Here is a 16,681-nt window from a genome sequence, read left to right as displayed (position 1 = left end):
TATTGAACTTCACTTGCAAGCTTTGCCATAGACATAGTGTTCATAGAATCTCAGTTTTTCACTTTATCTCCACATAGTAGATTTTGTTTACCAAGATCAATTAACCCTCTGTCACTTAAATGGCCTAGCCTCATGTGCCATGGCTCAATCTTAGACACCAATTTCTTAGATACAACAGTTGTAGAGCCAATTAGTATGTCACCTTCTAAGGAGTAGATGCCATTTTTCTTAATTCCCCTCATCATAACCATAGATCCTTTCGCTACTTCCAACATTCCTTTTTCACCCTTGAACACATATCCTTTTTTATAATACTCGCCAAGAGAGATTAAATTTCTTTTAAGGTCTAGTACATACCTTACTTTAGGAAGGAGCCTTTCAACCCCATCATGTAACCTGAACCTTATAGATCCAATTCCAGCAATCTTTCCAGGCTTGTTGTTTCCAAGGAGCATTGATCCTTTTGCAAGATCACTAAACTCTTCAAACCATGATTTGTTTGGAGTCATATGTCAGGAACATCCTGAATCCATAATCCATTTAGTTTCTAGATTGTCATTAGACACCACCAGAACCTCTAATGATTCATAACCATCTTGGACAATTGTAGCATTTCCAAATGTGGAAGCAATGTTTTCCAAGATTATTTTGATGATGCCAAAGACTCAATTCAAGAATCAAGAGTCAAGCAAGTTTCAAGAATCAAAGAGTCGTTCATTCAAATCAAGATTCAAGATTCAAGTAAAGAATCAAGAGAAAACTCAATTAAGATAAGTATTAAAAGAGTTTTTCAAAATATTGAATAGATCAATTTTGTTCAAAAGAATTTTTCAAAGAAAAATCTTTTACCAAGAGTTTTACTCTCTAGTAATTGATTACCAGAAGGCAGTAATCGATTACCAGTAGCCAACATTCTTTTCAAAGTGATTTACAAAGCTATAATCGATTACCATAATCATGTAATCGATTACCAATGTTTTAAAACGTTAGATTTCAAATTTCAAGAGTCACAACTTGTGATAAAACATTTTCAAATCATTTCAAGCTTGTGTAATCGATTACACAATACTTGTAATCGATTACTAGTGTTTCTAAACGTTTTGATTTTCAAATTTAAACATGAAGAGTCACATATGTTGATGTGTAACCGATTACACTATGATGGTAATCGATTACCAGTGACTTATTTTGAAAAATAAATTATCAAAAGTCATAATTCTTAAAGTGACTTGTTTCTGAAGATTTTTCAAAAGTCACAACTTTTAAAGTGACTAGTTTTCAAAAGAGTCACAGCTTTTGAAAGTGACTAGTTTTGAAGAAATTTCCAAGATTCATAAACTTTTAACTTGAGTCATCAAATGACTATAAGTATGTGACTATGACACGAATTTCAAAAAGATGCATAACAGATTTCTTTCATTCATTCATTCATCTTTGTAAGAGTTTTTGTTCAATACTTTCTTTTTCAAGAAAAGTTCATTGGCCAAAAACTTGTGCTATTCTTCTTATTCTTTCCTTCTCTCTTTTGTCAAAAGAATTCAAAGAACTAATTGTCCGAGAATTCTTTTGATTCTTTCCTTCTCCCTCTGTACAAAAGATTTCAAAGGACTAACCGCCTGAGATATCTTTTTCCTCCTCCCTTTATACAAAAGATTTCAAAGGACTAACCGCCTGAGATATCTTTTGTATCCCCCCTATAGAGAATTCAAGGGACTAACCGCCTAAGAATTCTTTGTCTTAACACATTGGAGTGTACATCCTTTGTGGTACATGTAGAGTGTACATCTACTAGAGTTGTAATACTGAGAACAAGAGAGAGTACACCTTTTGTGGATCAATTCAAGTGGAGTGTATATCCACTTGGTTGTTCAAAGAGAACAAAGGAGGGTACATCCTTTGTGGATCTTTTCTTGTAAAGGATTTTACAAGGTTATTGGAAATCTCAAGAACCATGGGTTGCTTGGGGACTGGACATGGGCACGGGTTGTGGACGAACCAGTATAAATCTTGTGTTTGTCTTCTTCTTCCCTACACTCTTTACTTTTCTGTTGTGTACTTTTTATTTATGCTTTACTTTTGTCTAAGTTATTATTTTTGTTCTTTATTTTCTCATAACTTAGTAGTAAAGCCTAATTGAATCTAGTAACATTAAGAAGGAAAAATTTTAATTAGTCAAGACACATTAATAATTAATTCAACCCTCCTTCTTAATTATTCCGAGGCCACTTGATCCAACACCAAAATCCTTGAATCTATTAGTGATGTCCTTCTATCTCTTAGGGCAATGCTTTCTAGTGTGTCTTTCTTTCTTACAGTGATAGCACCTGATATTAGGAACATTTCCTCCATCATTCTTCTATTATGGCTTGCATACCTTTTTATAAAGTTTGTTATCTTTCTTAGAGGATTTACCTCTCATTTTAATCCTTCACCAGTACTAAATAACTTTATCTCCTTTCTTTCATTCAGTTATTTAGAATTCAAAGAAGGCTGAACATCATCAAGGGTTAAAGACTCTCTACCAAACAACAAAGTTTCTTTGAAGTGTACATGTGTTTTTAGTAAATAACAAAGCTTGATCCTCATCATCTATAGTAACATCAATGTTTTCCAAATCAAGAATTAAATTGTTAAACATATCTAACTATTCTACTATAGGTTTTTCTTGATTCATTGTTTAAGATAGAGACATTTACTAGGGATTTGGTCATGTACAACCTATCAAACTTTGCCCATACTCCTACAATAGTCTTCTCTTTGAAGACTTGTATGAGAACCTTATCACCAAGACTCAAGATAATTGCATTATGAGGCTTTTCTAGCATTGCTTTCTTATCTTTCTCAAGCTTGACCTCTCCTTCAAGAGCCTTCACCAGACCCTATTGTACCAGAAGGGCTCTCATCTTCAACCTCCACAATCCAAATTTATTTTGACCAGTGAACTTCCTAACCTCATACTTGGTCGAACCCATGACTCAAGATCCACACTCACCGCACCAATTAGTTGTGCCAAGAATGAGTAATACACAGCAAGCTATAGACTCCTAGAATTGAATTTAACAATGAAAGTGAAAACACACTCAATGCAGCAGAATCAACTTCTTCTCATTCATTCCTCTCTCTTTGAATCATGCAACTACAAAGTCTCTCTCTCAACAATTTTATACTTTTCTCAGTTACAAGAGAAGGAAGGATTTACAATGAAAAACAAAAACTAATCACTTTGCCTAAGAGAAGAGCATCTTAAGCTATTTTTAAACTTAAGCCTATAACGACTAACTCCTCATAAATAGTTATAACAAAAAATAACTATTTTACAAAGAATAGAGTTAAAAGTAAAACTAAGTTTACTGAACCAATTACAACATATGTAATTAGGGGTTTATTGGAATTAAATTAGGGATAAAGGGTATGCACGAATTCATAATCCTAGGTATAACTATTTTCTCACAAAGTTCTTCTACTTTAATTCTTCTTTTTGTCAAAGAGTAAATTGATCAAAAACACCTTTCTTCAATTGATAAAATTCAAATTGCCTAGTTTTGGATAAATTGATTATTAGAAAATGTGACTGGTCCTCTAGGTTCAATATCCAGACTTAGGTCCACTATCATTACTGCGTAGGATATATTTGTCCTTGTGTGAGTACTATTTTTACCCATCATTGAAGCACAGACTGGTGATGTTGTGCTGCTTGTGGTGGGAGGTGGTGTCATTGAAACTTGGTTCTGGTGGTGGTGGGTGGCACGTTGTGGTGGTTTCGTGCAGTGATTGTTCGGAGCTTCTGTTGTATAGTGATAAGAAAAGTGTGCATTAAAAATAATAACTAATAATAAATATAGTAGCAGTTAAAAACCGCCACGATTCAAAAATTAGAATCGTCAGAACTTGTGACTTTACAATGTCAACTCCAATTGGATGAAAAGGATATAATTGTTGTGTTTTAAACAATCAAGGGATCTAATTGAACTTTTAATTATGGGTAAATAGTCAAATTCATCACCGAAAGTGCAGATCTTCATACATCACGAAAAGGGTATAATTGTTGTGATTTGTCAAGAATACGCAAGAAAAGCATTTCGATGTGATGCAGTGACAAATTGGTCTCTGAAAGATGAAAAATACAAATTTAGTCTCTAAATGTACAAAAAAGTGCAACAAATTAATGTTGCTGCTAAATTTGTGAGATCATTTAATTATTAAGTTGTAATGTTCAAGGACCAATTTGAAAATAAGTTATATTTTTTTATGATCAATTTATTATTAAATTGTTTGCAGAACTAATTTATCGCATTTTTTACATATTCAAAGATTAAATTTAAATTATTCATCTTTAAATGACTAATTTGTCAGTGTCTCACAGTTTCATGAATAACTATTTATCCTTAAATTATAATTGAGAAATCAGATGTATAATTAAATCTAATAATAATAATAATATAATTAGTAGTAGCTTAGAATGCATTATCAAGTAATATATATAATAGTAGCGGTAGTTAAAATGACATAAGTAATATAATAAACAAACAAGTCATAGACTCGTACACTGCATGAATAATATAATTTTAAGGAATTAAGGGATATTAATCTCTATAAGTTAAAGAAAAAAGTTCCATGGCACTTCAAACTCCTTTGTAATACTTTAAAAGAGTAAAAAACATATGTATGATAAAAAAAATTATGGGATAGGAATTAGGAAGAGAGAGATAGAGAAAAATTAAAAGTTAAATCAAATGATTGGACACACGTGGTTAATGGGCTGAAATTAAGGTTGAATCGTTTGAGTAATATCCAAGTTCGATCCTTGACTAAAGTAATTCTTGGTTAGACTTTACTTACATCTCGATCAAATTTCAGATTAGTCAGGGTCTCTTTTCCTTAATTAATGAACTAGATGGTTAAGATAAAAAAAAATTAAAGTTATTAGTGTGGTATTTAAAAATAATAAAATGTTTGTGTAACATTACTAAGTTAAATCATTCAACAATTCCTCAAATATTAAAAATAAAATGACATAGGCTAACATTGATCACTGATATGCAGTTGAGAGAAACATAATAAATTAGTAATTATGAATGCCTTTGTAAATTCAAATATTCAATCAATTTGTTCTTATCAAGAATAGGTCTTAAGCAAGTCATCAAAATAAAGGTGTTTTATAGATTTTTATTTAGAAATTTGCTTTGAAGATTCATTTGGCAACATTTACTGAAAAAGAAATAAAGAAATAAGATCAACATCGAAGTAAATTTGACACCAGCTAGTAATTGAAATAGTTAGTTAATTGAAGTAGTTACCAATAAATCTTAAGGCAGTTATAATTTGCATGGAGGTGGTTTGTAATCTTTTTATTTCCTTTCACGAATTAATTCGTAAACACATGGCTGAAATCAATTCCTTCATATTTTTCAAAAATGCGCAATAGCAGACCCAAGGTTCTGTATAGACTCACCAAAAACAAGTTCTAAAATTCTTCTTATTGAGAAGTTAATGGCATGCATAATTTCTTTTTTTTTTTTTATTTGATACATAACTTCTTCTTCGATTACCCAAATTATATATTTTTTTAAAAAATAATAGAGATGTTATTAATTGATTTGATGTTCTTTTATTTATCCAGATCATCACGTGTTAAGGTGGAATAACTTCATACATGTTAATCCACACGTTCAGTTGTATCTATATATTTCAAAGCACAAAACTTAAGAAATGTCAACAATTCCAAGAAATTCACCCCGTAAAGAACACTTCAAAAAGGGTTAATTCTTTGGATAACTTCTAATATATGTTAGTAATGATATATGTAGACTCATATATTGAACAAAAACATCTTACCATTATGCACTAATGAGATAAGAAAATTGTGGAATCTATGACAGGTTTGCTGCTATCACTCAGCTGATTCATCATGGAATGATATTTATTCCATGATAAAAGAGCCGAAAGGTGAAAGTCCTTAGGGCACGGGAACTTACACTGGTGATGGCTCTAGGCAGCCAACTGAACTTGAGTTGCAGCAAGCATTCCACCAAGGGAATTATATCGCCACCATGGTAAAGAAGTTCAAGGAAGATATTCACACAATTTTTACTCTACATAATCGAGGATATTAGTTGTATTCTCTGTGCCTGCAATTTTCTTTTTTCAGAAGCAAATTCTCTGTATTCAGTTCTATTTTTGTGTTATAGATACACTGTTTAGTGATACTTGCTAATGTGAAGTTTGTTTGTCTTTTCCTTTGGTTTTAGGCTAAGAAAACACTTGTTCCCTTTTTTTTGTAATCCCCTCATGAATGTTAGTGCCAACAAACAGGCACATATACATTGAGACATAACAAAAATTGCATAGTTTGAGGAAATTAAACTACTCTACTATATGCTATATATGTATGCAGAGAGCCACTTCATTTGTCCTAGCAATTGAAAATATACTTATTTAATAAACAAAAGAAAATTTAAAATGAAAGCTACAACCCCTATGCTAATAATTGAATATGTATCATTTCAGCTCTACTGATCGACATAGGTTATTGGTTGTATATACTATTCAAACGTTCCCTAAAGCCAGTGCAGTCAATGTGTCAAATGGAACAAGCAAATCTAATTTTATATGAAAAGGAAAAACCTACTTTACCATGCAGCAAAAACTTTCATGTCCTTCACTATACATGTTAGTAATGTTACATAATTTTTAAACTCGATATCAATTCTAAGAGATAGTTTGTCTTTTCCAATATCTACCAAATGAAAATGGCACCTTCTCCCTCAAATTCTATCAGATTCATTTTGGTTAATTTTGTCATCAATTCCTCTCTGCATAGGTTCTGTTCACATGTACTGTTTTGCAAGTGGCAAGTCCTTCTTAAACCTATACAAATATATATAGGCATGATTTTATTTTTATATACTTCATTTTAAAAAAAAATATTTGGGAAAACTGTGCACACATACATCAGTATATCATTGAAACAATACTGATTAGACAGTCCATGCGACATAAGTAGGCAGCTGTCACAAAGAAGAGAAATACTCTGATGCACATTGCTTTTCCTTTACCTTTGATATGAAAAAAATCCAGTGTCATGTGATTCTCAAAGCTTTTTCGTATTCTTGTCCATTTTTTCCCTTCCTATCATTGGTTTGTGTCCAATTTTCTACTTCTAGCTTTGCGGCATCCAATTCCACCGTTTCTTGGCAAAAGTTGCCTACCCTCATCTTTTCTCAGCTAGCTAAACCAGCCACTCTCTTGAATTCAAGCAGCAAATTTTTCTCTCTTTTTTTTTTGTTTTTTTTTCTTTTTCTAGATTCCATTGACACAATCCTTTTCAAACATGATGAAGTAGACCAGATATACACATGACTAGCTCAGAAAACTTGGAATGGAATCTACAGAAAAGTTAATTGTGGCCTTGTAGTATAACTTACTAGAGCATGTTTGGATTAGATATTTTTTCTAACACTTTAGTTTGATTTATGGAAAAGGAACTGATAGAATTAATGTTCAAATATCTTTTGTAATTTAGATTATAATCTTTAATATAATTTTAACATAATTTAATTTATGTACACTGTAAATGTAAAATTTTTTGTACTATCAATTAATTAAAAATACTATAGATAATATGGCTTTTAAGGTAATTACTTTTAAAGTAACTAAACTTATCATATATGTATGGTAATTAGTAATTAGATGATAGAGTAAAATTCTCTTAACCATACACTATTTACTCATTTTAAAGAGGGAAACAATTTTTTTTATAATAAGTAAAATTTTAAATACAAAATCAACTATTACAAGTAACTTGATACTATTTTTCTAATCTTTTTATAAAAAAATAAACAATTTTTTTAGACAATTCAAACAAAATATATCTTATAATCACTGTTCAGCTAACTTGATACGTTCATTCCTATACTCAATTACAGCAATAATTGATTATATCTATTATCAATTATTGAAAATTTTTTTTCACCGTAGTGATTTGGTGAACTTATTGCTCTTTCCTCTACTCAAGTGCTTATATAAATGCTATACATGATTAGAGTAGAGAAGTGAAAGTTAAGCAAATGTATCTCTCAAGAGTTGCAATGGATGCCATAAAAAGTTGAGAAAAGGGATAAGAATTATGGAATCTATAGAAAATTGATATAGGCCCAAATAATTTGAAGATTCTATTCCTCCTCTCTTTTGGTCCATGTACTGTGGTATCTACGAAATTCATTGATTAGCAATCATGTTTTAGCATTATGCGACAGAAATTATTAAAAACAATGAAACAATATATCTTATACCAGCTAAAGAACAAATCAGCTTCAAAATAATTAAAAAATAAATATATTATTATTATTATTATTATTATTATTGCTCTTGAGTGGCATATTCATGAGAAAATGTACTACAGACTAAAGAAGATGCTCTTCAAACGGTTATAAAAACTATATTTAATTTACCATTAACTATTTTCAAAATGAATGTGCTCAATATATGGTTCATTATGTACCTTATAATATATAATTATTCCTCCACTCTAATGTTATTGGAGAAGTATAAAGATGGTAACTAATTAAGAAAACAGTTATTGCTGGTCCCTCCCATGTCTCTTATTTACTTCTAACTTCTTCCAAACGTACTATATACCTTTGTGCCAAATGCTTTCCACATAAATAAGGGAATAGCTGATTCCCTCTCGTAATTTTTAAATTAATTGAATAAACTTTGGTTGATTATGAGATAGCCCCTGATCGAAAACATAGTTAAATCATGTACGACAGTTTCTCTAGTGAAGACAAATTTTTGTTGAAAATAATTAAACTTGAATATAGTGTGGAGCCCCATTACAGACTAGCTTGGTTAACACAATAATGGCTAATGCTTAAATGCTTTATGTTAATTTGAATTAGTTTATGTTCTGATCTTGCTAGAGAAGTTTGAAAGTGAGATTTGGTAAAGTACTTTTTGAGCTGAAGGGGAAATTCTCCCGGGCCCAAGACAAAATAGTTTATAATACTCTCAGGCCGATAGGGTCCAAGTCTTAACAAGTGGCAAGGTTTGAAGATATGCCAATCTAGTAAGTTTATAATTCTAGTATTATGTGATTATAATATGTCATTCTATTATGCCCTTGTGAATTTTGTTGTTATTATGTCTCATTTTTTTCTAATATAATAAAGCGAAAAGAAGAATAGCATCGGCCCTTATCCCCAACAACCTTTTCCATACATTTAATTAAACCTTAGGTGTAATTTTTTATTTTTTTTTATTTTTTTAAAAAAGACAAATCCTTACTCAACCACCACTTAATAGTATGTAGATAAACTAGTCATTTATCAACCAAAAATTAGGTGAGTTACGGATTGGTTTATTTTAAAGAAATAATTATTTTGTTGGCATTTTTTTAAAATTTTCTATAGAAATAACTATCCCTTTAAATTTAAACTTAAACAACACTACTAGAAAATAGACTTTCTACATCAATTATTAAGGACTTTTAACATCGGTTATTAACCAATGTTAAAACTACCAACATTAAAGTATTATCGTTAACATTGATTGTTTAAAAATTGATGTTGTTTTACCAAAAAAACATCGGCTTTTAGAAAAAATGAATTTTTAGAAAAACCGATGTTGTGAGGAAACAACACCGATCTTCTTAAAAACCTAAACTTAACATGAAATTCATATTAGATATGTATATGATTTTAAAATTTGACATACAAATGAGTGTTTAATTACTCACCGTACCAAACTACTGCAAGTCACTTTGTACTACAAGACTTTAAAAGTGATTGAGTTAGGATCTTGGTGGTACAAGTAGTGTCATTTAGGGTCAGCTTCTGGTTCAGAGTTGCTTTTGAAGATGGTGAGGAGGAAAACACTCTATCCATAGTGGGTCAAGGTTACTTGATGATTTTCAGTAAGCTCATAGAACTCTCTAAGTTCTCTCCATCCAGCAAGTAGAGTTGGGCTGACCAAATCTTGTTTATATGTGATAGAGTGCATATTGCCACTAAAGTGTAGCAGATGTCAAGTAGGCTCTAGTTCATCCTTCCATCTTACATCAAATGACTTACTGATTTCACCGTAAGGTTACATTTAACAAGCAAAGTAATATAAGCAAAAGTGTTATATCATATCATGTTTATTTGAGAATAGTGTTGAAATATCTAACCTGATCCATAACATGAACAATATTGAACATTTCCTTTGCTTTTTTGTTAATCTTCATCATTGTGTTAGCGATTTCCTTCCATTTTTGTTGATCTCCATCCATCATTTATAAACTTCATTTACAATATAAACATGACATTAAATAGATTTTGTCAAACCAACACAAAGTGAGAGCAAGAACACAACAAACACAGAAACAACCAAACATAGAAACACAATAGATTTCATTCCTAAGACTGTGGCAAAATTCTCACACCAATATAATACATTTGGCATAACAATATGATATCAATAAATCTACAAAACAAAGAATTCTCAGACTAGCACAAAGTCTGTGGCATAATGATATTCCTATTTTGAAAACCAAGAATGGTATTCCTATTTTGGGGGTCTAAGGCTATGGCAAAATTCTCACACCAACACAAAGTCCAATTAACAAGCATTTTCATGACCAAACACAAAAACACAAAAACAACTAAACACAGAAATAAAACTAACCTTTCGTGACCGAGAACGAGAACCAAACTATGAGAGAACGACAATGCGGTGGTGGCACGATGAGAAAGTGAGAGTGAGAGTGGCGAGGAGGAGGAGGACAATGGGAGGTGTAGTGTTGCAAGGATGCGGTGTGGCACGGTGGGCACATCGCGCCGTGAGGAGTTCGGTGACGGTGAGAGAGCAAGAGTGAGAGTCACAAGGAGGAAGAGAATGAGAGGTGTAGTGCTGCTGTAAGAAGGAAGAGAATGGGAGGTGCAACATCGCGAAAACTCAAACCATACAAAAAGGGTTTGACATAATTGATGTTAATGAGGACATTTTATTTACAAAAATGTCACTGCATATTTTTTAATATCGATTTTCGTCATAACCCATGTTAACATGACGATGTTAAAAGTCAATTTTTTATTAGTACAAATATGTCATAAGTTAACTTAATTAAGTTTAATAATTGATTGTCCTTTAAGGAGAGGACTAATTTTATCATTTTAAAATGGAGTAAATCTTTATTATTAGATATTACATGAATAGAGGAAATTACATATAAGAGTCGTCTGACTTTAATAAAATAATCATGTAACCTTAAAATAACTTTTAATTTAAAATATTTATGTATAGTTATATAGTCAAAATTTATTTATTTTATTCTCAAATAAAAATAAATATCTTTGTCTTTCACTTAATATAGTTTCATTTTTAAAAAATAATTATTTTTCTAAATAATTCTTAAAAATACTAAAACAAATTATTAAGCGAACCCAAATACTTATTAATTAGCATTACATTATTCTAACTAGTTAATAAATTATACAATCTAGGTTCAAAATTTTCTATTTATGTGGCAATTGTATTTCTCGCACAGTTTAATTCTTTTAGAAATAAAAGGGGGAATAATTACGTACGCATACGTCATTTCAAAATCTGGACCATCTCCAGAACTTTGCGGAGGATAAAAACATTTGTGGGTTTTCTCTTCTTTTTACATGTGCTTCCAATAGAAGCCCCTCTATGTGACCATTCATTACAAAGCACAAAAGCATATGTGCAAGCATCTCCAAAATAAATATGGTAAACGTAAATATTTAATTTGAACACAATTTTGACAAAAAAAAAAAACTGAAAGGGGCAGTGTGGGCCACCCTCTGACTTCCACTTACATATTCTGAAGGAAATAAACAAATCAAAAGTGAGATTTCCAATCAAATGACATATCCCACACTCACTCTCTCTTCTATATTTCAATGATTCCTTCAATTAGTTTTAGTTTTTTTTTTTTCCTTTTTCTTGAACTAAAGCGGTAGTTCCAGCTCTATTCACAATAAAACAACAAGAAGAAAAATTAACAAAGCTCCTTTATCATCTTCGGCTAACAACAATTTTTCTATCTAGCTTAGACCAAGAAAATTTAACAAAGTTCCCTTATCATCCTAATCCTCCACCCCCTTGTGTGCATAATACATAATTCTTCAATTATCATAAAACAGCTTATAAATTAATAATATTGTGCTCCAATGGTTCCAAAAATTGGCACAAATTAATTATCTTACCCTTGCATCATCATTCTGCATGTAGTTGGTCTTTCAATATGACCCTTCTTGTGAATGGTCATTTTCCCTTTCTTTCGTCTCTTTTCAACTCTATATCCTTTTTAATAAATAATATCTTTAATTTTTCCATCACAGGAAGAATTAATTAACTTCACATATTTATGTGGCCTTTTTCTCTCCTGTTTCATATCTTTTTCTTTCATCTTATCATTCCCAACTTGGCCAGGTTTTGATAAGTCATGCATGTTGTTGTTGCTCAGAGTACTGCTTCCATGTCACTTTTGCCACCCATATTAATTAATTAATGAAGCTAGCAAGCTATCTGTAAGTTCCTCCGAATGTTGGTGTCCAATACTCAACTGTGGGTTCGTGAGTCACTGGAAATGTACTAGAAACTGGCACCAGACATAGCCCTCGGCTTCTAAGATCCTGCTTTGGACCCTCAGATTCCTTAGATTTTCCAGAACTCTGCAATAAAAGGACAAACAAAAAAACATTATAAATATAGACTCCTAAGTTTTGAACCAAATTATTAGCATTAATGCATATTAATTATAGTTGTTCTGTGCACAAGAATAGATCCACTAACATTCAAATTTCACGTAATCTTGTTATATTGAAATTTTGTATCTACCTTTATTTTCATAAAACATTTAGAAAAATTAAGTGTAGTACAGTAAAAATACTATCATCCATCTATGAATTGTTATATTTATAATAATTAGACTCTATGGATAATCTTTTATATAAATACTATAAGAAAAGACAAATAAAAATATAAAATGAACTAAAACTTAATCTTATAAAGATATATAAATTGATTTTGACATATGAGATAAATTCAATATATTTTAATTCTTATTTTCTTTTCCATCTAATTAAACAGGATCTTAGTCATCAATTTAAGAATCTTTAGTGTAGTAGTACATTAAAATTAAACTCGAAAAAAGAAATGAAATTCCAACATATATAACACGAAAAAAGTTTGACGTAAAAACATTCAGTTTCACTTTGAAGATAATTTTCAAGAAAATGAAATGCATAAATATACGTATACTACCTGCTGATGTTGTATTGGAGCACCACTTTTCATATACGGGGTACTTAGCACCTAAAAATTAAAAGAGAGAAAATAAACAAGATTAAAATTTCGCTAATATTATAAGCTTTTCTGAATAATTAATCATATGTTAATGGGAATTTGATGGGACTTACAGTCACTTGTTCATGGAGGAATTTGATATATTCAATGGCTTCAGAGAGCACTGACGCTGTATCAGTCTGGCACACACACAACATTGCAAACCGATTTTTAAAAACTTCAAATCAATAAACATTAGTACAATCACACTTGCCATCATCATCTTTTTTTCTGCTTTCTCATATATCATAAATACACGCAAGAAATCATAGTCAACCACAAATAGATATACTATTAGAAAAGAATTATAGATGATTTTTTATCAGAAGCTCTCTCACCTTTCCGAAAGGTGAAACCAATTGTTGGAGTGCAGTGATTCTGTCCCCCATCTTCTCTTTTCTCACCTAAGAACAACAACACAAGGGTATATCATATTCAATGTTTAAGGACTCAAAAACCGAAAAATAAAATATAAGGGAAAAAGTATATATGATAAAGGATAAATAAAGATAGGGAAATTAAAGATAAAAAGTTTAAAGCTAAATAACTTCCCCTTCTTGTTAAAAGGTTAGTTGCACTTATTGTACCTTAAAAGCTGGCAAAGGTGATGGGGTTTCGTTCCTGGGCCTTTTGGGTGCTGCCTCACTCCCACTTTTCTTCACCACACCACCCGAATCTCTAACTTCAGATATATTCTGCAAAATCATGGATGAACAACATTAAAAAAAAGCAAAATAGACCTCAAATGCAGTAGTGTCTCATTTCAACCCTATGTAAAATACAAACTTCATTATTTGTGTATTTAACCCAGAAAATACGACATTTTTTTCAAATTTTATTTAGTTTTAATCCTTATAATGAAAATAAAACATATCATCTTTTATATATATATATATATATATATATATATATATATATATATATATATATATATATATATATATAAAAGAAAAAGACAATAAAGTTTTAAATAAGAAATTAATAAAACAAAAAGGTACATAGATTTTTAGAGGTTTAAAGTATCTTAACATATCATATATCATGGTGTTATGTTATGATCTACCATGATCAACATAGTGGTGAAGAGTATAAACAGTTTGTATAAAGTCTTAAAAGTCTTAAGTTCAAACTTTATCACGGCACGGTGAAAGTGCATATAAGAAAATCAGTGTTATTTACATGTATGCCATGCAACGTTGAAATGGAATACCTTCGATTGTACATCGAAATTTGATGTGGGGAAGGGAGGTTGCAAAGAGGGGATAAAGTTGGATCGAGAATCCTTAATAGCAGGCTCAGAATTAGCGTTCCAAAAGGGAGCGTTGTTGGTGAAATGCAACTGGTTATTGGGGGGTTGTTTTGGCGGAGAAGCTCTCAGAAACTGAGGAACTTTAGACCAAGAAGGCACCAACTCAATATTCGAGTTCAATCCATAGCTTGCTGCTGAGTAAGGAAAATTCATGGCACCACCACCTTGGTGGGGTTGTTGTTGGTTGTTGTTGCTCTCTTGTCCCAAAAGACCTTGCAATATTGAAGAAGGGTTCCCAACATAGTCTATCTGAAAAGAACAAGGCAAGCCTTGGCTTGTGACAGTGCTGTCCCCGGAGCTGTATTGAGGAGAAAACTGTGTTTGGTCCAAGGAGAAACCCCTCTTGAATTCGTTGCTTGATGACTCAGCTGAGAACAACTTTTCTGGTTTCCAATGAACTTGTTGATGATGGTGATGGTGGTGTTGAGACAAGCCTATACTGTTGCTCCCACATTCTTGCTGCTGAAAATTTGTGCCCGATGAGCTCAAATTCTCTTGCAACATCGACCTGAAACTGTTCTCTGAACCCTTCTCACCTCGCCTGTATCAATCAAACACACACCCCAAAAAAGTTACAACTTACAAGGTTTTTTTTTTAAAAAACAAAAAAAAAAGGATTTGTGGCCGCAATTTCAGCCACAACGTCAAGGTTTTTGAGATCGTCGTGATTATAACATAAGACTACAGTTGCGGTTGCATTGGCCGCATCTGTCTGCAATTTCACGTAATATCAAGTATTGCGACAAAACTGTAGCGGTGACCGTAATTTAAACCTTTTTTTTTTGCATCAAAATTTTTCCTTTCTGGTAAGGTAGAATGAAAGGAGAGAAAGAAAAAACAGAAAATGAAAGATCCAAAAACTTTATTTTTATTTTTTTCTCTTTTTCAATTTTTATTTTTTGAGGGGTATTACTTTAGAGTAATATTGTTATAGAAGTCTTTCTCTTGACACAGACTACACTTACAGCGGCAAAGATGCTTGACTCCAGTCCATGGCTTGAGATGAGAGGCCCAAGGCCATCATGTGAAAGTTGGGGTCATTGGTGGAAGTGGCTGCTGGTGATGAATCATGAACTTGAAGCTGCTTCTGGTCATGGAAGACCACAGAGGAACCACCTGAGACAGAGTTGTTATCCATGGAAGAAGACCTTGTTGCCATGTCATGTTGTTGATGTTGTTGCCAAGAAGCTGCATAGCTTCCAATGTTGTTGGTGAGGCCAGAAGAAGATTGTGATTCTCTACTCTCAAATCTCACGCTTCTTGCTGTTTCCCACCAGTTTCCACTTGCTTGAAATTGATCATCTGACATGGCTGATAATATAGTACTTGTTGGGGGATTCACTTCACCGTGATCTTCGCATAAACATGAAAAATATTTTGATGAAATTAAGGATGCTGTGTCAGTTATTTTGTGTTATTTCGGTGGGTGTAATGTAATAATGTGTGCGGTGCTGGGTGAAGGGGTGAGACTAATAGAAATGAATGAATGGAAAAAAGGTTCAAAACTTTGGAGTATTTATATTGGGGAGTGAAGGGAGAAAAATGGGTTTGGTGAGGGGAATGGGAACAGAGAGGAATATGGTTGACGCTCTTTGACAATTCAGGGGTGATTAGACAGTGCAATTAAATTAAAGGTCATTTTGAAATAGGAATTTGGTTTATTCTTTATTGTTATTTCTCTGTAGAATTTTCTCTTTTTCTTTATCGCTGGCTGCCGCCTAAAAATATACTAATTTTTTTATAAAAAACAAAAGAGTAAAAGATGATATTAATTTAGTATAGTATAATTTATGTATATTGTGAGGCTCAGTTAGATTTAAAAGATTTTTTTATCTTTTCATCAATCTCAAAGTAACAAATTAAAAGCACCACTTATAACCCGTGGAATCAGTATCAAAATTCTTTGCATTAAATGAACATTAATTGAAATTCAATATTTATAAATTTTTTTACAAACACTCGTTACTTGAAGATTTCTAACCTGTCACAGTGAGTTTTAATTATCAATAAAAAGGATGA

The 16,681-nt window shown here is 31.7% G+C and overlaps 1 protein-coding gene across 1 annotated transcript; it reads right to left on the bottom strand.

Annotated features, from left to right (window-relative positions):
* Nucleotides 1-11,762: 11,762 nt before the first annotated feature.
* On the bottom strand, nt 11,763-16,244 carry LOC114378560 (transcription factor bHLH123-like). Its single transcript, XM_028337186.1, has 7 exons — nt 15,628-16,244; nt 14,564-15,203; nt 13,941-14,048; nt 13,692-13,757; nt 13,428-13,493; nt 13,273-13,323; nt 11,763-12,680 (listed from the first exon to the last, which is right to left on the bottom strand). The coding sequence occupies exons 1-7, from the start codon at nt 15,969-15,971 to the stop codon at nt 12,531-12,533; spliced, it is 1,425 nt and encodes a 474-aa protein (XP_028192987.1). The 5' UTR covers nt 15,972-16,244; the 3' UTR covers nt 11,763-12,530.
* Nucleotides 16,245-16,681: the final 437 nt, after the last annotated feature.

Source organism: Glycine soja, chromosome 12 (assembly GCF_004193775.1).
Source record: "Glycine soja cultivar W05 chromosome 12, ASM419377v2, whole genome shotgun sequence".
In the NCBI taxonomy this organism is placed as follows: domain Eukaryota; kingdom Viridiplantae; phylum Streptophyta; class Magnoliopsida; order Fabales; family Fabaceae; genus Glycine; species Glycine soja.
The sequence above is the reverse complement of the archived record's forward strand: the minus strand, read 5'-3'. Positions and strand labels throughout refer to the sequence as shown.